Here is a 21,686-nt window from a genome sequence, read left to right as displayed (position 1 = left end):
TCGTTCTTTCAACTCGTGCTTTTAATTGCAAACTAACTACCAATGCTGGAGGCCTAAAGATCATATATTGTTCTTCTATCCCTCATTATAGTACTTAGCATACTGATGGAGAGATGCCCAGAAAATGCTGATTTCCTCTTCCAACCTAAAGCATGCTCTTTAACAGAAATCTCAGTATAAACTCAAGAAACTTTTTTTGAATAACTGCACTTTACTCATATAACCCAAAGCTAGAGAATGAAATTATCAAATATTTCATAATCAAAGACTTGTCTAAGCTCTCAATATTGGCACAAAGGATAATAATTTCAATAGATTTCCTTATAAACAGATCCTTTAAAATAAAATAAAAAATTTTTGGAAATGTTTCACTTTGAAAAAGCTGTAAGAGGAGTGCCTGGATGGCTCAGTTGGTTAAGAATCCGACTTTGGCTCAGGTCATGATCTCACGGATCATGGGTTTGAGCCCCACATTGGGCTGTGGGCTGACAGCTCAGAGCCTGGTGGGCTGCTTTGGATTCTGTGTCTCCCTCTCTCTCTAACTCTCCCCTGCTCGTTTTCTGTCACTCTCTGTCTCTCAAAATAAATAAACATTTAAAAAAATTTTAAAAAGAAAAAGAAAAAGCTGTAAGACTTACCACTAGTAAGTTTTCCCACAAAAGAAGCGTAATCTGTGTGGTTATATTCAAAATTGAACTTCAAAGGGTTAAAATCTTTTAGCTATAAGAAGCATAAGCTCTGAGGATCTAATGTACAGCATGACAACTACATTAAATATAAAATATTGTATACTTGAGATTTCCTAAAAGAGTAGATCTTAAGCATTCTCACCAGGGGAAAATTAAAAGGTAACTTAAGTTATGGATGTGTTAATTCACTTGATTGAGGTAATCATTTCACAACATATATGTATATAATCATACTGTAAAAAAAAACTTAAAATATATATAATTTGCAATATACTATACATATATTATTTTGTCAATTATACTTCAATAAAAATTTAATTTCACAAAAAATGTGCACTCTACAATGGTTTTGGATTGTGTATTTGCTGTATGACACTGATTTCAATATTAGAGTAATTGTTTTTTACTAATAGTATATAACTATTAATTAAATAGGTATAAGAAATTGATTGTATAGAATTCATCCTGCAGGTGCCTTTTGTTATTTCTTTGCATAAATGAAAGTCACTTTCTGTTTATGGTCCTTGTTCTACAAAAGTAAAATCAAACTTTAAATATGCCTCCTTTTATGTCTAAAAAATGAAGAAAGAACTCTCAATACAATCCTCTTTAAGCTTAAGAAATCTGTTTGAACTTCTGAACCTTTAAAAAAATTTACTCTATTTTGAATTACAAAGAAACAGATCTTTTCAGTTCTAACTTAATACAACATAAAGGCAAAAGAATGCATAATTAATTATACTAACAAATGATTGCATTTTTCTCTCTGTTACAGATAGATGTATGAGAGAGATCACAATCCCAGGTAAATCAAGATATTAACCTTAAAAAAATTCTTAACACCAAATTCTAAATACAAGTCTTTCTAAAAATACAGAACCTAACAGGAAAAAAAATGGGAGTTTTTGAGTAAGAATGCCTGAATTTGAATCCAGGATCCATCACTTGGGTAAACTTTCACAAGTTACTTACTCTCTATACTTTGGTTTTCTGATCTGTGAAGGGGGTTTGACAATATTGTTTATCCTTATAAAACCGTGGTCCTTGGAGACATCAAGCATCTAAATCGTTTTGAATTTATCCTGGGCATATAGTAAGCATTGTGTAATTGTTTTAAATTACTGTTATCATCAGTAGCATCTGCTTACTCATAGTCCATTTTATGATAATAGCCCTGACAGGCAAACAAGCCAAGCCATTTAAAGAACACAAATTTTCTGTACGGAGAGCTTTCTTGGTGTCTTCATATTCCATAGAACATATTATCCACATAAAGGGAAAAGAATAGAATCCAGAGCTTCCTCAGACCATGACCCTCTTCCCTGTGTGGCAGGAATGACTAAATGGAAGTCAGGATTATAAATGTGGCCATGTTTCTGATGCTCTACAACTGTATGTTCTAAAACCCAGTATAGAACAAATTGAGCCAGGACACAGAAGAAAGACACATATAATACAGCTGTTTAAACCAGTGGTCTCTAAAAACAAGAGAGAAAAAAAAACATTTTGAACATGCACCCTGAAATAAATACATAATTTATGTATATGACCTACTGTACTGACAAAGTACATTATAAAACATTCTGAGGAAAGGATTAACAGCAGATCTGAAGCTTTCTCCAAACACTGTCTCCCTGGAAACATCTTGGGCTATGATAAATGGGGAATGCCAGCTGTGTTTCCAGGCAACATTGTTTATTAATGGTGGAATGCATCTGCACCAGGAGGACTATGAATGAACTATAAACTCATGTAGGACTCACAGACCTCAGTTTCCTGTGTGCCCTTGCAACTGAGGGCATCCCTTGAGGAGATCTGGGCTGTTACTGAGACACTGGTTCCTATGGATCATGAGCCTTACCCAAAGCAAGGGAGTCCATGCCTACCCATCTATTCATCTCAAAACTGAGTTACTACATGGGAGGTAAGGGAAAGGAGGTGGGACAACCAGAGGGACTCCCCGCAGAAGAAGGACCTAACATTATCCTATTGATTTTCCATGTTTCTGTCCTGTATCATTCTACTCAATCAAGTGAAGCTGATGCCAAACAATGGCCTATTGTGTCATATTAGTGTGAGTCTCAAGAAAAAACCATAGTCCACTCTAGTGATCATGCAGACACAAAAATATATATATTTCCTTCCTCTAACCTAATAGATTATATTAAGCACCATACCTTTGTGTCCACTGCTTGAGGTGACATACTTTTCAGAATAATTGGTGTATATTATTTGTAACAAGCTTAGGATACTTTCTTTTTCCCTTTGTGATCTTCTGATGTTGTTGACAGATCCTTCTCTTTGATCATTGTAAACGTTAGGCTTTCTCTGCAACTGTTCTTGTGGGTAGGACTTTTTACTTTTTAAAAATTTTTTGATTTTGGTCATTCTGACAGGTGTAAGGTGATACCTCAGTGTGGTTTTGATTTGCATTTCCCTGATGATTAGTGATGCTGACCATCTTTTCATGTGTTGGTTGGCCATTTGGATGTCTTCTTTGGAGAACGGTCTGTTTTTCAATAGGATTATTTGGGTTTTTTTGGTGCTGAGTTGTGTAAGTTCTTTAAATATTTTGTATACTAACCCTTTATCAGATATGTCATTTGTAAATATCATTTCCTATTCAGTAGGTTGTCTTTTAGTTTTGGTATTTCCTTCGCTGTGCAGAAGCTTTTTATTTTGATGTAGTCCTAATAGTTTATTTTTGCTTTAACTCCCTTGCCTCAGAAGACGTATCTAGAAAAATGTTGCTACAGGCTGCTAGGCCTTTTTAAACTAAACACTGGTAACTGTATTGTTACAAATTCCGCAGCAGCAAGACATAAGGAATTCCTAAATTTTTAGGAAACATTAAAATACCTTCTTGAAGGTTTTCATTTCTTATTAACTTTCTCTTCGAAGTTATCAAGATATAACCTCTTGATATAGAGATGTTAAAAACTGCAACATTGTAGGAGAAGTAATTGTCTTTCTATTTTAATATATTTTGATATACTACATATAATTTTAATATATGTTTATACTAGTTTCATTAAAATGTGCTATGATAGGGTCGCCTGGGTGGCTCAGTCAGTTAAGTGCCCAACTTTTGATTTCAGCTTCTGTCATGATTTCACAGTTTGGGAGATGGAGCCCTGAGCCAGGCTCAGAGCTGACAGCACAGAGCCTACTTGAGATATTTCTCTCTCCCTATCTCTCTGCCCCATCCTCTCTGCTTACACTTATGTGTATAAAATCTCTCTCTCTCTCTCAAATAAATAAACTTTAAAAAAATATATGCTATGATAAAAATAAAACTATTTCTTCATTCTTGACACTGCCCTCAATTCCAAGTAACCAAATAATTTTACCACTTCCTATAAAAATTTCTATAGATATATCTGCCATTACCCCATTTTTAGGTTACACATAATTTTAAAAATATGTTAAAATATTTTTTAAACTTACCCTGAAACATGCAACATCAGCAGCATGTAGAAGACAAAGAAGAGATTATGAGTATACCAGAAGATGTCATAATTAGAAACTCTGAAAAAACAAATAATTTAATTTCAATGCCACTTTACATTCCATCATTTCAAACACATGTCAAAATTGAAGAAAGTTAAAATAGGAGTTCATCTGAGATTTATCTATTAAGATCAAAGTATTAACATACCATGCAGAGAGAACTGACACAATATTATAATACTTTATAATTTTGAAGGTTCTTTGTATTTCAAATAAAGACACATGGAAAGAATTAAAATGAAATGTTTAAAGTAATTATGAGTTTGAGGAGTAGTTAATAGGCTGCTAATATGTACTTTTACTGTCCTTTTGATCAATATTCTCAATTTTCAGATGGTATCTAAAACAAATACTCCCCCATCCCAATATATAGTGTGAGAGTACTCCAAAGGAAAGTAAAATGAGATAAATTAAATAGATGTTCGTTAGAGTTTTACATTATTTTCCTGAACAGTCTATATGCTAAAAATAACAACTTGGTGTTATTGCCCTGGGGGAGGACAGAGCCTAAAAAAGAAGTGGTATGGTAAGCACAATTTATGAAATTTTCAGAAAAGTAAAAAGACTAACAGATATTTTCTTTCATATGTCTGGGTTGATATTCAAATAACAGAATCTTGGAGGTGGAGGGCAGATACTAGTAAAAGCTTCTGAGAAGAGTCTGATATGATCCCTAGAAATTTCATAACTCCTGAGTTAAGCAATATCCAATTTGTTTGACATTTACTTCATCTACAGCTTCTGTTATTATTACCAAGGTCATTCATATCCTTGGGTCATATGCCTTTTTGTACATATCTGAATCTTTTTGAACCGAAACTCCCAGAAGTGGAATTACTACATTGAAGGACACATTTTGTTTTTGATACACATTGCCAATTGTTCTCTGAATACGTTTTATCAATTATAAACCCAACTGTAGGGTAAAAGAGCCTGTTTCCCCAAACCCAGATTCCACTTTATACATTTTCATCACTTTATGTAAATGGAATTGGGTATGATTTCGTTTCTGTGTTAAATTCTTCTGTGATTTATCTCTTCATGATAATAGCCATTTTTACAGTATATTTTTCTTAATTACTTTGTGTAAACTATTTAAATTTTAAGTATGTTCCATATAATTTAAACATGTTCCATATATTTGTAAGAATTTATTATTGGGCAAAGTTTCTTCTAAATTTTTAATGGTATAATTTTTTTTTACAATTACCTCTTAATTTATCTCGAATTTTATTCACTTAAGCCTTACTTTCCTCATAAGTTTGTAATGGCCTCTTTATTACTTGGCAGCTTTTTATATATACCAAAATCTCCTACAGGGCTTTCTATCAACTCTATCATTAGGTTCAATTCCTTGGTAATTTTTGCAATTAAGTCCTATTCTGTTTGAAGTTACTGAAGCTTAATTGTGTTAATGTTTAGTAAGCCACATTCGCTCTTTTACTTCTCTTTGGAACATGTACTTCAATGTTCCCTCAGGTGAACTTTAGAACTGTTTTTGCAACATTCAAAAACAAAATAATCTATCTTGTATTTTGATGGGAATTGCAACAAGCCTACAAAATGAATGAGGAAGAACTCCATCTTTACAGTATGTAATCTTTATTCAAATCTCCACTCATTTCTGTCAGTGAAGTTCTGTGCTTTTCTACATAGATTTCAACTAGTTTCTTATTAAGTTTATTTCTAGATATTCTATGTTTTTGTTACGATTGTGAGTGGTACCTTTTTAGTTTTCAATCTGATAATACCTATTATATAAAAGCTATTTTTAATATTTGTTTTGTATTCATTTACATAATACAATTCTTTTATTTGGTATAACACTAATTTTTTCCATAATTCTCTTGGATTTTCTGGCCGGATAATTACATATACATTTCTGGAAATAATGATGATTCATTGTTGCATTCTTTCTAATAATTCTAAATGTTTCATTTCTTATCATATATAATAATGGTAGAATTAAAAATAATCACTTTTGGCATAATTTTCTTAGGAATGTATCTCATGTTTATTTTGTACGTATGAGTTCATAGTTCTGACTTTTATATTTTTTAATTCTATAAAGCAAATTACTTCCTAGTTTACTCTGCCAATTTTAATTCACAACTAGAGCTCAGATTTAATAACCACCACTTAAAAATCTACTGAGATAAAAGTATGTTTGTATTCCTGTCACCTGCTATTAAAATATATAAAACTTATTTTAATAGATTGATCCATACTAAACCGTTGGTGAATTACTAGACTATATTCAACTGTTAGAAATCAAACATTAGAAGAAAAAAAGAAACCAAATATTGGAGCTATTTATTCTCTTAGTTTCTCCAACGCTTTATTTCCTCACTGGTAAAGAAGAAAAAGATTATCTCCATGATCCATTTAAGAATTCCATGATTCTCACAATACAGCTTGAAGAAAAGCAGAGTTGGTTTTATAGTCTCTTAAAGAAATGAAAAACTGAAGATTAATGAACATTCACTGAATTATTATGAGTACAAATATAAGGCTCAGTTGAAAATAGAAGCTGATCTTTATGTTCCATTTTACAAAACTATCTCTCAATTAAGGATTTTTTAATAGATGTAGAACATTCATAGATCTTTAATCTTGCAAATAATATGTCAGATGCCCTTATATTCCTTTAAGAATACTCCAAACTGAAAAATATATGTTCCTTAATATGCTTTACCTAACTAAAATAAAATTTCTCCCCACAAAATTGGCACTCTCAAGTACTAATGTTAGAGATTTGGTGTGCCTTCCTGTAAGGAGATTTTTTAATTCTTATGAGAAGTCTTAAAAGTGTGCTTACTGTTTCACCAAGGCATTCTACATCTAGATAGTTTCCTTAGGACGTAAGTAAAAAAGTATGCAAAGACATATGGATGGGGGTGTTTGCTTCAGAACTCAAATACTATAAAAAATGGAATCAACCTAAAATATCCAACAATAGGAGAATAGGGAAAGCTATATATATATGATGATATTATGTTCTAACAGTAAAGAGGAAGAGAGAGAAATATTTCTTAAATGTACAAAAATGTTTCTAACATATTTAAATAAAAAGCAGATTTAAAATAACGTTTAACATGATCCTGTATTAGTAAAATACGTAGACATAGGAAGAGAGAGATCAGTAGTGTGAAAGGGAGAAAAAGAGAGCGATGTTGGTGGAAGTAGGAGTTGGGGACTGAGTGATCAAGGGCAAGGAGGATTAAGCCTATAAACATCAAACCAGAAAGTTTATACTGCTAAACTCCGAGTGGTGAGTTTACTTGTGACATTTTGGGGTGTGTGAATATGTACAGAGATGTGGTCAGAAGTGCAAAGACAGATTCATTTTAATATTGTATTGGGTAATTATTTTCAAAACACGAATGTGTGTGCATTTCTATTAAATTTCCCATCTCAAGTACAATAATTGGGGATTTTTGAATACTATGCATTATTTTTTCTTTTTGCTATCTTACCCAAAATGTTTAACCAGAAACATAAGATGCTGTAAAATATTATGACATACAGAATGTATCCGTCAGAAAGAACATGTGAAAGTGTTCATGAAAACGTATGCCTGCAATTGCTCAAAATCTCATAACAAGAAGAATAAATATGCATGCAGATATTTTCGATGATTTTAGCAGATGTCAATGAACCATGTTCCCAAAGCTTCATTTAGAGTACTACAATAAACTGCAGCAGGAAACAAGTCATAAAATAATTATGTTATATTCCTTTGCATACATGTTGATTACAGTCTCATGTCTTGTAGAGATACACTGTCCTTCAGAAAGATGACCCTGAAGAACTCAAATTTCCTCAGTCATCAAAAACTCTCCACATATGTTTCCTTATCAACACAGAATGCTTGACTAAACAAAGGGATTTTTCAAAAGCAGGAAATGATATATGGAAATGTCTCTACTTCACTCTTAGTTTTCCAAAATAGTCCATTTACCAGAATACTGATTGCACTGGCTAAGCATTTCAGTTAATCAAGACTTGTTCTACATATGAAAATTAAGATAATCTGAGGAAAACCTAAATATTTGGGCCAGCAAACACTGATATAATTGGTCTGACACTTACCGTATCGCATATGTAGAAGCTGTAATCATCAGGAAGAGCACCAATACCATGCAGACCCCTGTCAGGCCAGGAACTTTAAAAAAATATATATAAGTACATTTAACTTAAACCATACTGAGAAAAAAAGTACAAAAAATTATTACCTTAAAAGCCAAAGGACTATGCTGCTCTGTGGGAAGCCCAATTCAAATCACATATCTCTTTGTATGTTCCCTCCCAAGAAAAAAAAAGCCTTTTTAAAATTAGCACAGGCTCAAGGTACTTAAAACAAAGCAATCTTTTCTCCCTTTAAAAGAAGAGTCCACCTTAGTATTTTCATGTATCCCACTCAGAGTGGTGGATGTGTACATACTTCTGTGGGGACATGCTATACCAAATGCATACAAGATGTCAAATGTCAGTAATGAAAACAACAGAGAAAAATTAACCATATGTTTAATAGGGAGGCAAGGAGGAGCAGGAGGGAAAGACTTCCAAAGGCACAAAGACATTTTAAAGGGTGAGTGTTAAGATCTATTCCTTATATTGATAGTGATGATGGTTTTGTGGATATACACAAGTATTAAAACTTATGAAAGAGTGTGTATTAAAGGGATGCAATTTATTAGCTCTTAATTCTACATGAATAAAGCTGTTTTAAAGGAGGAAAAAAATATACAATGGGATGGAGTTGATATCCAACACCTTTTACCATTTTGGTTTTCTCCACTACAGTATTCAAACTCCCTGACTCTCTCAGACCTCCTTTTATGGAACTAGTAGCTTTTCCAGTCTCAATTCAAATAATTTCTTTCGGGCTCCACTACCCAGAATAATTTTAAAGAAAAAATAAACAAAACCTAAAGCTTTCTAAAAACCACAACTTCAACTGTAGAACAAAAAACTATAGATTTCAAGAAAAAAGAATTACAGTGCTGATGTTTTAAGAATGCTTGCAGGCCTGTCTCCTTAGTATGGAAAACAGGTTGTTAATAGGTGCTTCTGATATAATAATCATTTTTTAGCAAAGAAAAAAATGTGCAATGCTTTTCAAATTTAATACTGATGCGATAGATGATTAAATCCAATATTACCCTGTATAGCATATCCAAAATGAATGGTTGATATGCTGGATCAAAAAGAACTAAAATCACAAGAGTCACATTTCAATTTATTCTATTAATACCAAATAAAATATCCTGTCTACAGACTACTGTTATTTGCTCTTACAATCATACAAGCAAAAGTAAGCCCTAAATACCCTAGCTGAGAGATTCCATCTTAAATCTTTATGGAAAGCTACTGAAACAATTGTGTCTCCAAAAGTATAGACATCCCCCAGCTTCTGTCCTTGTCAAGGAAGCACCTAGAACAGAGAAAGGCCACCATGGACTATAAGCCCCTAGCAGGAGCAGACAAGCTGGGAACAAATAGGAATGATATGGGTGTGCATCATTAGGATTCCAATAGTTTAGAATCACTGGAAAATGCTAGAAATCTCAGTACAGTAGAAATAAGTTTCTACTTGTAAAGAGCCACATGAGAAATTAAGGAGCTAGTTTTTGTATACTTTATACTTGAATACTCTCTCCTCCTCAGTCTTCCCAATATACAGATTTGGAAGCCTAACAAGACTTGCCTTTCTTGATGTGCATAATCCATATAATCTCTTCTCTATACTTCTTTCCCAGGGCCCTCTGTTCCCATATTTCCTATTGCCCCAGGTGAATACTAACTTCCTAGAGGTAAAAGAAGAACAAGACGACTATATATAACTAGTTCACACTAGAAGACTAATAGTACAGAAAAACAGTATTTACAAAAAACAGCATGCCTACAAAAGGACCCAGCCTTTCCACTCCCAAGTATTTCTCCCAAAGAAACGCAAACACATATCCGTACAAAAACTTGTTCAAAAATATTCATAGTCACTTTGTTTTTATCAGTTAAAGCCTATAAACAATTCAAATTTCTATCAGGAGATGAATAGGTAAATAATTGTGGTATTATCTCTACCTGGAACACTAACTGACAATTTAAAAAAACCATCATGTGCCGTATGCAACAACATACATGAATCACGAAATTATTAGACTGAGTGAAAAAAGTCAGACACTCTTCCCCTTAAAGAAATCCCAAGAGTACAAACTCTGTGATTCTTTTTATATAATATTCTAGAAAATCCAAACCATTCTCCAGTGATAGAAAGCAGATCAATTGCAGGTGGCATTAAAAAGGCACAAAAAGCTTTGCGGAATGATAGATATGTTTATTATCTTGATTTTGGTCTTGGTTTCACAAGTGTATGCCTATGTCAAAAATCAATCAAATAGCATAATTTACATATGTATAAAATAGTGTACTTCAATTATAACTCAATAAATTTAAAGAAGAAAAAAAAAGAGGAGGTCTTTCTCTCTGGCTTCAAGTAGTTTAAAAAACAACCAAACCTTATTTGGCCAAATGAATAAATAAATGATAGAATCCCAGATGGCTCCATGATGTGAAATTTGTGGTTGGAGAAGCCTTTCCAGTAATTTTCTTGGGACTTCATTAAGGTCTACTGTGTCTGCATACACGGTTTCCCATGTGGTTCTAAATACGCCAAGATTAGCTATGGAATGTCTACAAATCACTTCAGCAGGACACCTGAAAAAACTGAGTATGTTTAGTATAGAGGCATAATTTCCAAAGTATATTATTTGAACATTAATTCCTTGAGATATTAATTTCTATTACTCAAAAATGTAATAACCATTCTTTAAAGTGTCACAGAACATGTTAGTATATTAAAGTCTCTGGGAAGTACTAACACAAAGAAACAAGAAACATCTTTTCCTCAAATACTTAACTAGAGAACTCCTTCTACAGCAGAACACAGAAAACATACTGGAAAGACTTAGAGGGGGTGAAATAGTTGAAATCAGTCATTTGAAGATGAAGTAGACAACTTAGCCGACAGGATGCACATCTTGGGATTAATGGTCCTGTTACTGTCCCTTAGGCCAAACCCCAATCTCACTGGAACTCATCTGGAGACTTAGGAGAATCAATTCAACACTTTTTAATGTTCTTTCAGATTTATGAAGTTATCCTTTTTATCTAAAGGATTCATGTTTCCTTTCTATCTCCCTGAAGTATAAAAAGACCAGAGTTTATAATTTATAAAGTAATAGATGAAGTAATGAAGAAGAAAAAGTTACTTATAATTAACAATGAAAAGAAAAAAATTATAACTACAATGGTGAAAAAAAAGGAGTAACTTAAGAAGCTATGATTTACTTACACTGGAATTAAACAAGTTAGCTAACTGATTATCTAGATGTAAAGAAGATCTATGTAAAAAGCAGTAGAGTTAAACAAATGGCTTTTACCTTTAGTGAATATCTTCCAGGCATCTGTAATGTACTATTAAGTGACAGAAAAAAAGAATCCTCCTCTGAAAGAAATTCTAATCCAGTGTGGAAGATAGACAAACGCAACATAGGGCATTAAGTGCTACAAGGGAGCTAAGCATTGAGTGTATTCCACGGTACATCAAAGGGCACCCTAACCTAGCTTTTGATGACAGCTCAGCTAAGACCCAATATATTATTCTCTATTACTACACACATTCTGAGTTAGGAAGCATAGGTTGGAAATTACGGAGCTAGTCAAAGCTTACTGGGCCAAGCTACTTGCCAAAGTGAATTATACTGTGAACTCTTTGAATCCTTCCAATTATAAAGCAAAATACCTACAGTTGTTTCCTTAGGAAACGACATGCCTGTATGTTCATTCTTATTACTTTGTATCTATGCATACTAGATTTCATTAATTAGTTGCCTTTAAAATGAATGACTGCACTATATTCCCAAGTCTAGAAGAAACTGAGAGATCATTTTCATCTATATCCAGATGTGGTCAGAAATATACCACCTTGTACTCATTATCCTGTTTGTTTCCAACATAACTGGAAACACAATTCTTTTTGTGTTTGAGGGTTTTTCTAATTGAAATTGGATAGTATGCATTTTATTCTCATCATACAAGGTACTACCAAATTTGGAAGTGACATACTAAATATTTTTAAATCCATGTCTGAATAATCTAATCTTTTAAACTTGTTTTATATTATAAATTCTCAATGTTTTAACGCTTCTTACTGAGTGATCTAACTACCATATTTCATGTCACTTGAACTTTCTACAAAACAATCTTAATTTCTCAGCTGTAGACTACATTGAAAAATGTTTAAAGACAGAGAGAAGATTCTATGTAACATTAAACAACCTAAAATCCAAGAAATATATTAACCAATAAAAAGTAGGCTTTATCATTAGAACATCTAAAAAACGTGCATGTGTTCCTCCATCAGAAACTTGATTTTTCTTAGGTACTGTACCTAACAACACTTATTAGTAATACAAAGCTAGACTTAGTCTATTTGTAGAAAACTGTCTCTTCTCCTCTTGTTCTCCTTTGATTCTGCTTTGTTCTCTCACCTACTACTCAGTAGGGTCAATCAGATGCCCTAGAAGCTCTAGACTCATACATAGGGGTTCTGGCCTGTGTTCCAAGCTGACAACCTGGGAAGTAGGTGGCTCTTTTTGGCCAGCACAAAATTTCCTTCATGCAATGGTGTAGACTAAGACACTAAAATGATGCTGATATACTGATTTGGATTCAAGTTGTTTGTAGTGACAGAAACCTCCCTCCCCACCAAAAATGTACCTGACTCTCTGCATGCCCTAGGGGAAGCCCTGCCTCATACTGGAGAACTCACCTTCACCTGGAAAAGACCATGCATGCACAGAAATAAAGTACTCTCCAACAACATATCCTTAGGAACCCATGCCGAAAAAGAGAGGAACTCTGCCTAGTGGAATCAAGGAAGAATTTGCGCATGATGGGGTGTGTCAGCTGAGGCTGGAGGGCTGAGCAGAAACTGAGCAGAGTAAAAAAGAAGAGACTGAGAGAGAGAGAATAGGGTAAGAGAGTAGATAAAAGTTAGGTGTTGCGAGAAGGGAATTCTGAGAGTATGATGAGATAGATGCTCAGTAAGAGTGAAAGAGAAGCTGGGAAGGTTAATAAAATGTACTATCTGGTCACACTACAGAGACTATAGGATGGAGCCAGGAAATTTGTATTTTTAAGTATCATCTCTACTTAGTCCAATACCACTCATGGAAACTTCTGGGAAATATAGGATGGTGGGGTTTCAGGCTAGATGGAAAGATCGCCTGGTTATATGTAAGTATTCATTATACTAAGACTCTGAATATAATATTTTGGTCACATAAGACATCTTTTTAAATTTTTGTAAACTAAACTTTCCCAAACATTTTAAATGTTCCCATGTTTGTGGTGTGCAAAATAATATTAAAGTTCTGGATTATTTCTGTGAAATTAATTCATATGAACCAAAAAATACATTGATTCACACATAAGGTTTTGTTTTTCTGCTTTTTCTCCCTCTTGTTTCTCATCCAATTCTTAAGGCTTAAATGAAAAACATGTTTTCAATGAGCAAAGTTGTAAACAAAACTAAATTGTGTTCCTTAAGAGAAAACTGTGGAATACTTCACATATATAGGCAGGAAAAGCACCATATACTTTATAAATTAAAATATGCTGGTTATGTCCTCACTGTGAGAAGGAAGGGGAAAAAACGTCTGAATTGTTGCTATTTTCATCATAATATTAATTTAAGAGAAAAACAATGAATTTGAAAGAGCCATGCACCTCAGTCTTCTATGCAATTCTGATCCTTAATAGGGCATTTGTGATAGCCAAGCCTTTATGACAGACCATCTCAACTACCTAGTAATCATCCTTAGCACTGAAATATGAGCTAAAAATCCCCTATATGCAGTTTTCTCCTTTCACCATATAAAGGTGAGAAAGATAAGAATTTTAACAAGATTTATACTATCAACAGGACAAAATTTTGAGATGTTTAAAAGCGCTTTAGCGAATTAATAGTCGAGACTGAGATTTCATGGACAATATGCTTGGAAAGGAAAAGTAAATTACAAATGAAAAAGGAGGCCCATTGCACGGAAAATAATGAATTTTAATAACTGTTCCTCCTTTTTTAATATAGGTTCTAAAGATGACAAAATATTCTATGAAATTACTGAGTTTTAAGACGCACATTGATACTCAAGAGTGCTTGGTGTTTCTCTCCAGTACCTTGAGGGTAAGAGCCTGTTCCGTGTGTATCATCTCCAATAGGACTTGCCACAGCCGTGGGCACAAAGCAGGTCCTCAATAGCCCATGGCATCACACTGTTGTCATTGGAAGAACATATGGAAGGCAAATGCGTTTACTTATTTTTACTCTTTATTCATTTGAACCCCACTGTTTGCCTTGTCCCCTGCTTTCATTGCAAACTTATGCTTCAATTCCTACCATTGGTTCTGACTGCAAATTTCCCATGTTATATCTTAACATATATTTAATTGCTGTGTCATTTGATGGTGCTTATTTTCAGATATTTCCCTGAATCTACAGAAAGAGCAATGAATAACAACTTACCAGTTGTGAAGAGAAGTTTTCTAGGATCCTGAGAAAAAGGGAAAAAAATTGACTGAAAAATAGAACATTGATAATGTAAAATTCTACAAGGAATCTGATGGGTATGAGATCCATTAGGTATTTAAGATGCATTCTCCCAATGGAAATGAGAATTCAACTAAGTTTCATAATGTTTTCATGACACTAGAGGAGATCATAACAAGTACAAAATCCAACAGAGAAGATTATCTTTCTGAGAATGAAAGAGCACTGGATGAAGAGTCAGAAAGTGTACACTTTCAACTTCATGGTTAATTACAAGTTAGGAGCAGTGGCCTGAAGCCCACACTATGAACACTTGGAGTCTCAATACCTTTGGCTATAATGTGGAAACATTCATACATATTCTGTCTACCATAATTGCCAAATTGCACCTATAAGATGTCAAGACAGTGAAAATCAAAGGTAATAAAATATATAGGGAGGGCTATATCCTGTAAATTTAGTGCAAAAAAATACTAATACTAATAATACAATAATACAAATACTGTGAAAAGTAGTGATGATACTCAAATAAAACAAATGGGTTCTTGGCACTCAGAAATATAAAAATTAATATTATTAGTGTAATCTTTCCTTTAAACTACATCTCTCATAGTGTAATGGACCTTAGGCAACTCCCTTTCTATCTTCTGAGATCAATCCCCAGTAGATTTGTGGATTTGTTTTTCATTCTAATGGTGCTTAATATTGCACAACTTTAGAAATTCCTTCCAATGCCTCCATTGAATCTGGAGTCAGGCCAACCTATATACAAAGTGGGGAGCCATTTATATGAAATAATTGCAGAAGCCTTGACTAAGGGCCACTTGCCCAGCAAGAGCATAACTTCATCCTGTTGGGGCCAAATGATTTCTACGTCTGACATGACAAACATAGCTAAAGGGTAACCTAGAGAACCTAATCTATAAACAGCTAGTAAAAATACAAGACAAGCTGAACAAAGAAGTAATACCAGAAATCTGAACCAATGGCTGTGGCAACTCAGAGGATGGAACAATCACTACTGCCAGGGAATAAAGATGGAATGTGAGACAGCAGGAGACAGTTTCACAGATGACAGGAGGAAGCAGATTCAGGTGGATCATCAAGAGTGTGCCATCCAGTAGCTGCAGAGTAGGTCACTAGAAATCTGGAGAACACAGGGAGAGAGCACAAAGCACATGGACAATATGGTGCATGGCACTAATCCATCTTTCTCAAAGACAACTCACAGTAGACTCTCTATTTTTGCATGCAGTGTGTGTGTGTGTACGCACGCACGCGCACTTGTGTTTTCATCTTCATCTAGCACATTGTCTGATACCTACAAGTTGCTCAAAAATAAAGAAGAGAGGAAGAAAAAAGAGAAAGAAGTAAGGAAGGAAACAAAGAAAGGAGAAATATAAATTAAAGCAATGGTTACCATTTTTCATCCATCAGACTGGAAAAAATTAATGAAAAACAACAACAAGGGAGGTGTAGATATAAGCATTCCAACAAACTTGGTAGAAGTATGTGTACTGGTGAAGCCTTTTTGGAAGCCAATTTGCCCATCAAAATTAAAAATGTGTGAGGTGCCTAGGTGGCTCAGTTGGTTAAGCAGCTAACTCTTGATCTCAGCTCAGGTCATGATCTCGTTGTTTGCAAGTTTAAGCCCTGCATCCAACTCCTAGCTGACAGCATGAAGCCTGCTTAGGATTCTGTCTCTCCCTCTCTCTGCACCTCCCCTGCTCTCTCTTGCTCTCTCTCTCAACATAAATAAATAAACTTTAAAAATTTTTTTTTTTTAATGTTTTATTTATTTTTAGGAGAGAGAGAGAGAGAGAGACAGCGTGAGCAGGGGAGGGTCAGAGAGAGAGGGAGTCACAGGCTGAAACAGGCTCCAGGCTCTGAGCTGGCAGTCAGCACAGAGCCTGACACGGGGCTCGAACCCACGAACTGCGAGATCATGACCCAAGCGAAAGTCGGACGCTTAACCGACTAAGCCACCCAGGCGCCCCTAAAAATTTTTTTAAAAAACCAAAAATGTGCATAACTTTGAAACCAAATTCTACTTCTAGGAATCTGCCTAGTGGAAGCATATAAAAAAATCAATTTATTGGAGTCTGGTTCATAACAAAAACTCAAAAACAACCTAAACATCTGTGAATAAGGAAAAAGCTAAAAATAAACCATCACATATTAATATGAAGGGAATGATAGTTCCATACTTTCTGATATGGCAAGCTACAGCATATGTAATTATGCAAACAAGAAAATTACTGATGAGTATGTTTCATAAACTACCACTCAAAGTACCTTAGAACAGAAAGTTATAACTATGGCTACTTTCGGAGAAGACGGTTTCATTTTTCAAACTTCGTTTGCTTGAATTTTAAAATATTTTCCTTGGAGCACATATCCTACATAAAATGAAATAAAGTTAATAACTACAGATCCTAAAATGACTAAAAATATTGGAATATTAAGCAAAAGCATACGACATTAAAATGACAGACCCATTAGGGGAACCTGGGTTGCTCAGTTTGTTCAGCATCCAACTCTTGATTTCAGCTCAGGTCATGATCTCACAGTTTCGTGAGGTCAAGTCCCACATGGAGCTCTGTGCTGACAGTGTGCAGAGCCTGCTTGAGATTCTCTCTCTCCCTCATTCTCTGCCCCTACCCTGCTCTCTGTCTCTCTGTCTCAAAAACAAGTAAATACATAAATAAACTTTTTTTAAGAAAATTATAGTACCATTATAGTTATTAAAGACCTGAGATTACCAAAACAAAAGGGAGAAACAAAGAAAGAAAGATACATAGAAAGCTGCATGCCAGAGGCAGCAACCAGGAAATACATGTGCTATGGGCAGAGGAAGACAGAAGAATAGGAGGAGGCAGCAGCAGATGAGAAAAGTGGTGGCTCCGTTCTGAAATCATTACATATGAAGAGCTTCCACTGGCATGTGGTAAAGCTGGATTTGTCAGTGGTTCTTAATGCTGAGTGCTCAGTGCAATTATCAGTGCTTGACTCCAACCCAGACCAGTTAAATCATTTTGGCGTTTTTAAGAATACTAGTGTCTGGTCAGAGAACTTAGCAAAGGCTGCTTGCTATTTCAGTTTTGTGACTTGTTTCTGTGTTTGCTGTTAGTGTTCCCTTTGTTTTGTTTTGAAAAGGAGATCAAGCACATAACCACAGCAGTATTAGTCTAGATAACTCAGGTGATACACGAAAGAGAAAACGGAGTTGAAGAAGAGAGGGAACAATCTTACAAAGTCACTACCAGACTTAGCAGAACAGGATGGAGGTGTGATCAAGTTCGGTCCCAAGCAGTTTGATTTTGATGCACTTAGCACAAAGCAAAGGAAGACCAAGGAAAGNGTTGAAGAAGAGAGGGAACAATCTTACAAAGTCACTACCAGACTTAGCAGAACAGGATGGAGGTGTGATCAAGTTCGGTCCCAAGCAGTTTGATTTTGATGCAGTCTTAGCACAAAGCAAAGGAAGACCAAGGAAACTCAGAATGAAAGTACTGAGCAATAGAGAGCTAACCAGGGCCATACATGTGTTCATCAGGCTTCGTCCGGCACCCCGCACATACAATTTCATCTCATGCGTGGCTTCACATAGAGAAAAGCAGCCGCCCTAAGTCAGATAATGCCCACTACAGAACTCAGCCCAAGGTCACCTATTTCAAGGATTAAAACAAAACAGAGTAATCACTAGAATTCAGTAATATTTTTTAAGTCAAATAAACTGATCACCCAGGATCAAATATTATATTCAAAAAATATTATTGAATATAATATCAATAGTCGACCTGGGTCTCTGTCCTTTCTCACCCAAGCGGAGTATCCAAGTTCTTAAAAAACTTTTGCCCTGTAAAGACACTGCTGGGCATCTCCGCTGGGTAGGAACCAGACAACACTGTGGGAAGGCAGAAGGCAGGCCTGAGTGGCAGCCGTCAGAACACTGCAGAGCATAAAAAGTAGACACTCTCCACCTCCCATTTTCAGCAGGAGAGACTGTGAAATAGTAATCACCTATATTTTCTATTGAAAAGGAACAAAACTCAACTTGACAACTGCATTTTAAAAGCACTCAAAGGGAGCAGCAAAGTACAAATTTTCTGTGAAAATCACAGACCTTCATCAGTCACCTCACGACAAGTGAAAGGAAAATGAGAAGAGGGAGACCACCCACCTCATCTCGGTATCTTGCTGCATTCAGTTCAACGAAATCCTCACTGTAGTTCACTGAGAAGTTGAAGGCATTTACCAGATGGGCAGCCACGTGCACACCTACAGAATCACATGAGGCCCAAATCAGTGGGGTTTTTCTATATTTTCCACGAAGAGGACTCATTTCCTCTCCCTGAATAAACACAGGGTCGAACTTTGACAGCTGATCTGAGCAACAAAATATTAAACTGAAAGGGGAAATTTTAAAGCACAAAAATCTTGATTACAGACAGTTTAGTATTAGAAATCATGTAAAGAAACTGAATTTTCAAAAGCTAGAATAAAATAACTCTAGCAGGTCAGGGTTAGGAAACTTGTACACACACACTTATACATGTAAATATAAGAGGATATGAGTATGCATTTATTTAAACAGCTCCTGGATATTTGAGTTATTCTACATTTTTCATCTCTCCAGCTCCCAACTCTGTTGCATATATCTTATATATTTCACTGTCACTCAAACTAAAATATAGAACCCCTGGAATGCTTTTAACCAGTTAAAATTTCTCACAACCCATAAATTCAAATCATAACATCCTAAGCCCAACAGCAAAAGTATTGGGAATCACTTCATTAGGATTAAAAATCCAGGAAAACAGTAACTACCATTTAACAAACTACCTATAGTGGCACAGTAGACAGCTCAACTGACTCAGAGCTCTCACAAAAGATGCAAGTGTTAGAAAGTTACTAGAGAGTTAAAGACAAATTCATTTTGGCATGGCCAGGTAAAAGGAAAATTATCTTGAAGAGACTGGACAAGAAAGGAGAAAACAAACTTGTGCATTGAATGATAACACCTTCCCCCTTCCCAATCTTTTCTTATAGGTGAAATAAGGGAGATAAAAGAAGAAAATATAATTAGTAGCTGGAAATCCAGTCTTCCTGGCCACACAGTTTACCTGCCTCAGATTAGTTCTCTGTAAAATGACAATGAAATAGGAGATTTAATGAGTTAAGTGACTTGAAACTGGTTAGTTAACCATTACAGTCTATACAAATATATGGGGTGTAGTTATTCAACAGAAAACATGGTGTGGAAACTGGAAAACTCTATGGTCCCTTCCAGCCTAGCATATGAGATGTAGATAAGCCAAAAGTTCTGAAGTACTCACAAAGACACACAGAAGTGAGAGAAAGATGAGAATGCTAAATAAAAAGTTAGTTAACTGATTGATAAGCTCCTGCCAGAATCAAAAAGGGAAAAAGGTCCCATAAAAAGCAGACAGAAAGTAAGAAGTGGGTTAACTAACAAGCAAGGACAGAGTTCTAAGGAAATTTTTAAAAGGGTGCCCAGGTGAGACTCAACTATGGCATAGGCACAAAACATAATTTAATCAAAACTGTCTTTCCTGTAACTTTATCATGCTTGAAATACATAAGCTTAAAAAGATCCCTTCATTTTAAACTAAAAGTTGATATGTTAACTACATACATACATTATGGCTCATTCTTTCTCCTGGAAACAGCCCTAGGTAACAGCTGTATGAGATACACCCTTAAGAGATACATTCACCTTCTTTAAAGATCTTTTAGGTCAAAGGCATTCAGGGCTTCTAATTCTGGGGATCAGGGAAAAAGCCACGCCAGGCATTTTGGACAGATTTTCCCATTTAATTCTCACAACAAAATAATGAGGTGGGTAGAAGCATCCCTATTCTACAGATAAGAAAACTAAGGTTTGGGGCACCTGGGTAGCACAATAGGTTAAGCATCTCACTCGTTGATTTCCACTCAGGTCATGAGCTCACAGTTTGTGGGATCAGTCCCCACACGCTGTCGGCATGGAGATTGCTTGGGATTCTCTGTCCCCTTCTCCCTCTGCCCCTCCCCCTCTTGCACATGCATGTGCATCCTCTCTCTCCTGCTCTCTCAAAATAAATGAATAAGCATTGAAGGAGAAGAATAGGAGGAAGAAGAAAACAACTCAGGTTAAAAGGGGTAACCTAGTTAAGGTCAGACAACTAGTGAGTGGCAGAGAGCAAACCCTCTGGAATATGTGTTTATTCATGGCAAGACTCAATGCGGTCTCAATTTGGTTGTTCGCCAGCTGAACCAGAATATTTGGACCCAACTATGGTTTAGAACAAATCAGGTTACAAATATGTCAACATTCCCTAACGTTCCTCCTTTTCTGACCTTTCACTCCCTGTGTCCTAATCCAGCACTAACCCTTGCCACACCCTTGGTTCTCATCTGATCCTGGACTCTTACTCCATCTCCAGCCTTTTGGGCTGGATAGAGTCCTAATCCCAGCCCTGAGCCTCTCCCCGTCTCTCGCCTCCAGAGGTGGAAACCACCAATACGAAGATGTCCAGGGATAAAACAGTGCAGATGCCTGTTTCAACAGTACTTGGCAACTTCTTAAAAGCTGAAAGCTTAATGATCTCTTGATAATAGCTGCATCAAAACACATCTAATTCAAAACAACCATACATATATATCCAGACCAACGTCTCTGGTATCAAAACAGCTATGTCCTATCAAATAACAGCCAGACAGAAATGTCAGGTGCTATGCCACTGGGACAATTAACCCCCAAGATTACAAATTATAACTAACTCTATCCCAGCAGGAAGGCAACTGGGGATAGATTGTAAAGAATTCATCTCCAGAGTCCATGTACTTAATTAATATGTTTATTAATT

At 35.3% G+C, this 21,686-nt stretch overlaps 1 protein-coding gene and 1 long non-coding RNA gene across 6 annotated transcripts in view; one reads left to right on the top strand and one right to left on the bottom strand.

The window, feature by feature from the left end:
* The window catches only part of NOX4 (NADPH oxidase 4), a 304,523-nt gene that overhangs the window by 110,965 nt on the left and 171,872 nt on the right, over positions 1 to 21,686 (bottom strand). For all 5 annotated transcript variants that reach the window (XM_077763044.1, XM_077763042.1, XM_077763043.1 and 2 more), the window contains 4 exons: positions 18,998 to 19,095; positions 14,791 to 14,818; positions 8,292 to 8,364; positions 4,137 to 4,217 (listed from right to left, as the gene is read on the bottom strand). In XM_077763044.1, coding sequence (XP_077619170.1) covers positions 4,137 to 4,217; positions 8,292 to 8,364; positions 14,791 to 14,818; positions 18,998 to 19,095 — 280 coding nt within the window. The remainder of the gene's footprint in view (positions 1 to 4,136; positions 4,218 to 8,291; positions 8,365 to 14,790; positions 14,819 to 18,997; positions 19,096 to 21,686) is intronic.
* Positions 14,399 to 15,381, top strand: LOC144230706 (uncharacterized). Its single transcript, XR_013334843.1, has 2 exons — positions 14,399 to 14,451; positions 14,747 to 15,381. It is a non-coding gene; the product is annotated as an uncharacterized LOC144230706 (long non-coding RNA).

This window comes from Crocuta crocuta, unplaced genomic scaffold, assembly GCF_008692635.1.
Source record: "Crocuta crocuta isolate KB4526 unplaced genomic scaffold, BGI_CrCroc_1.0 scaffold614, whole genome shotgun sequence".
NCBI lineage: Eukaryota > Metazoa > Chordata > Mammalia > Carnivora > Hyaenidae > Crocuta > Crocuta crocuta.
Note: the sequence above shows the minus strand (reverse complement) of the source record. Positions and strands in the feature narration are given on the sequence as shown.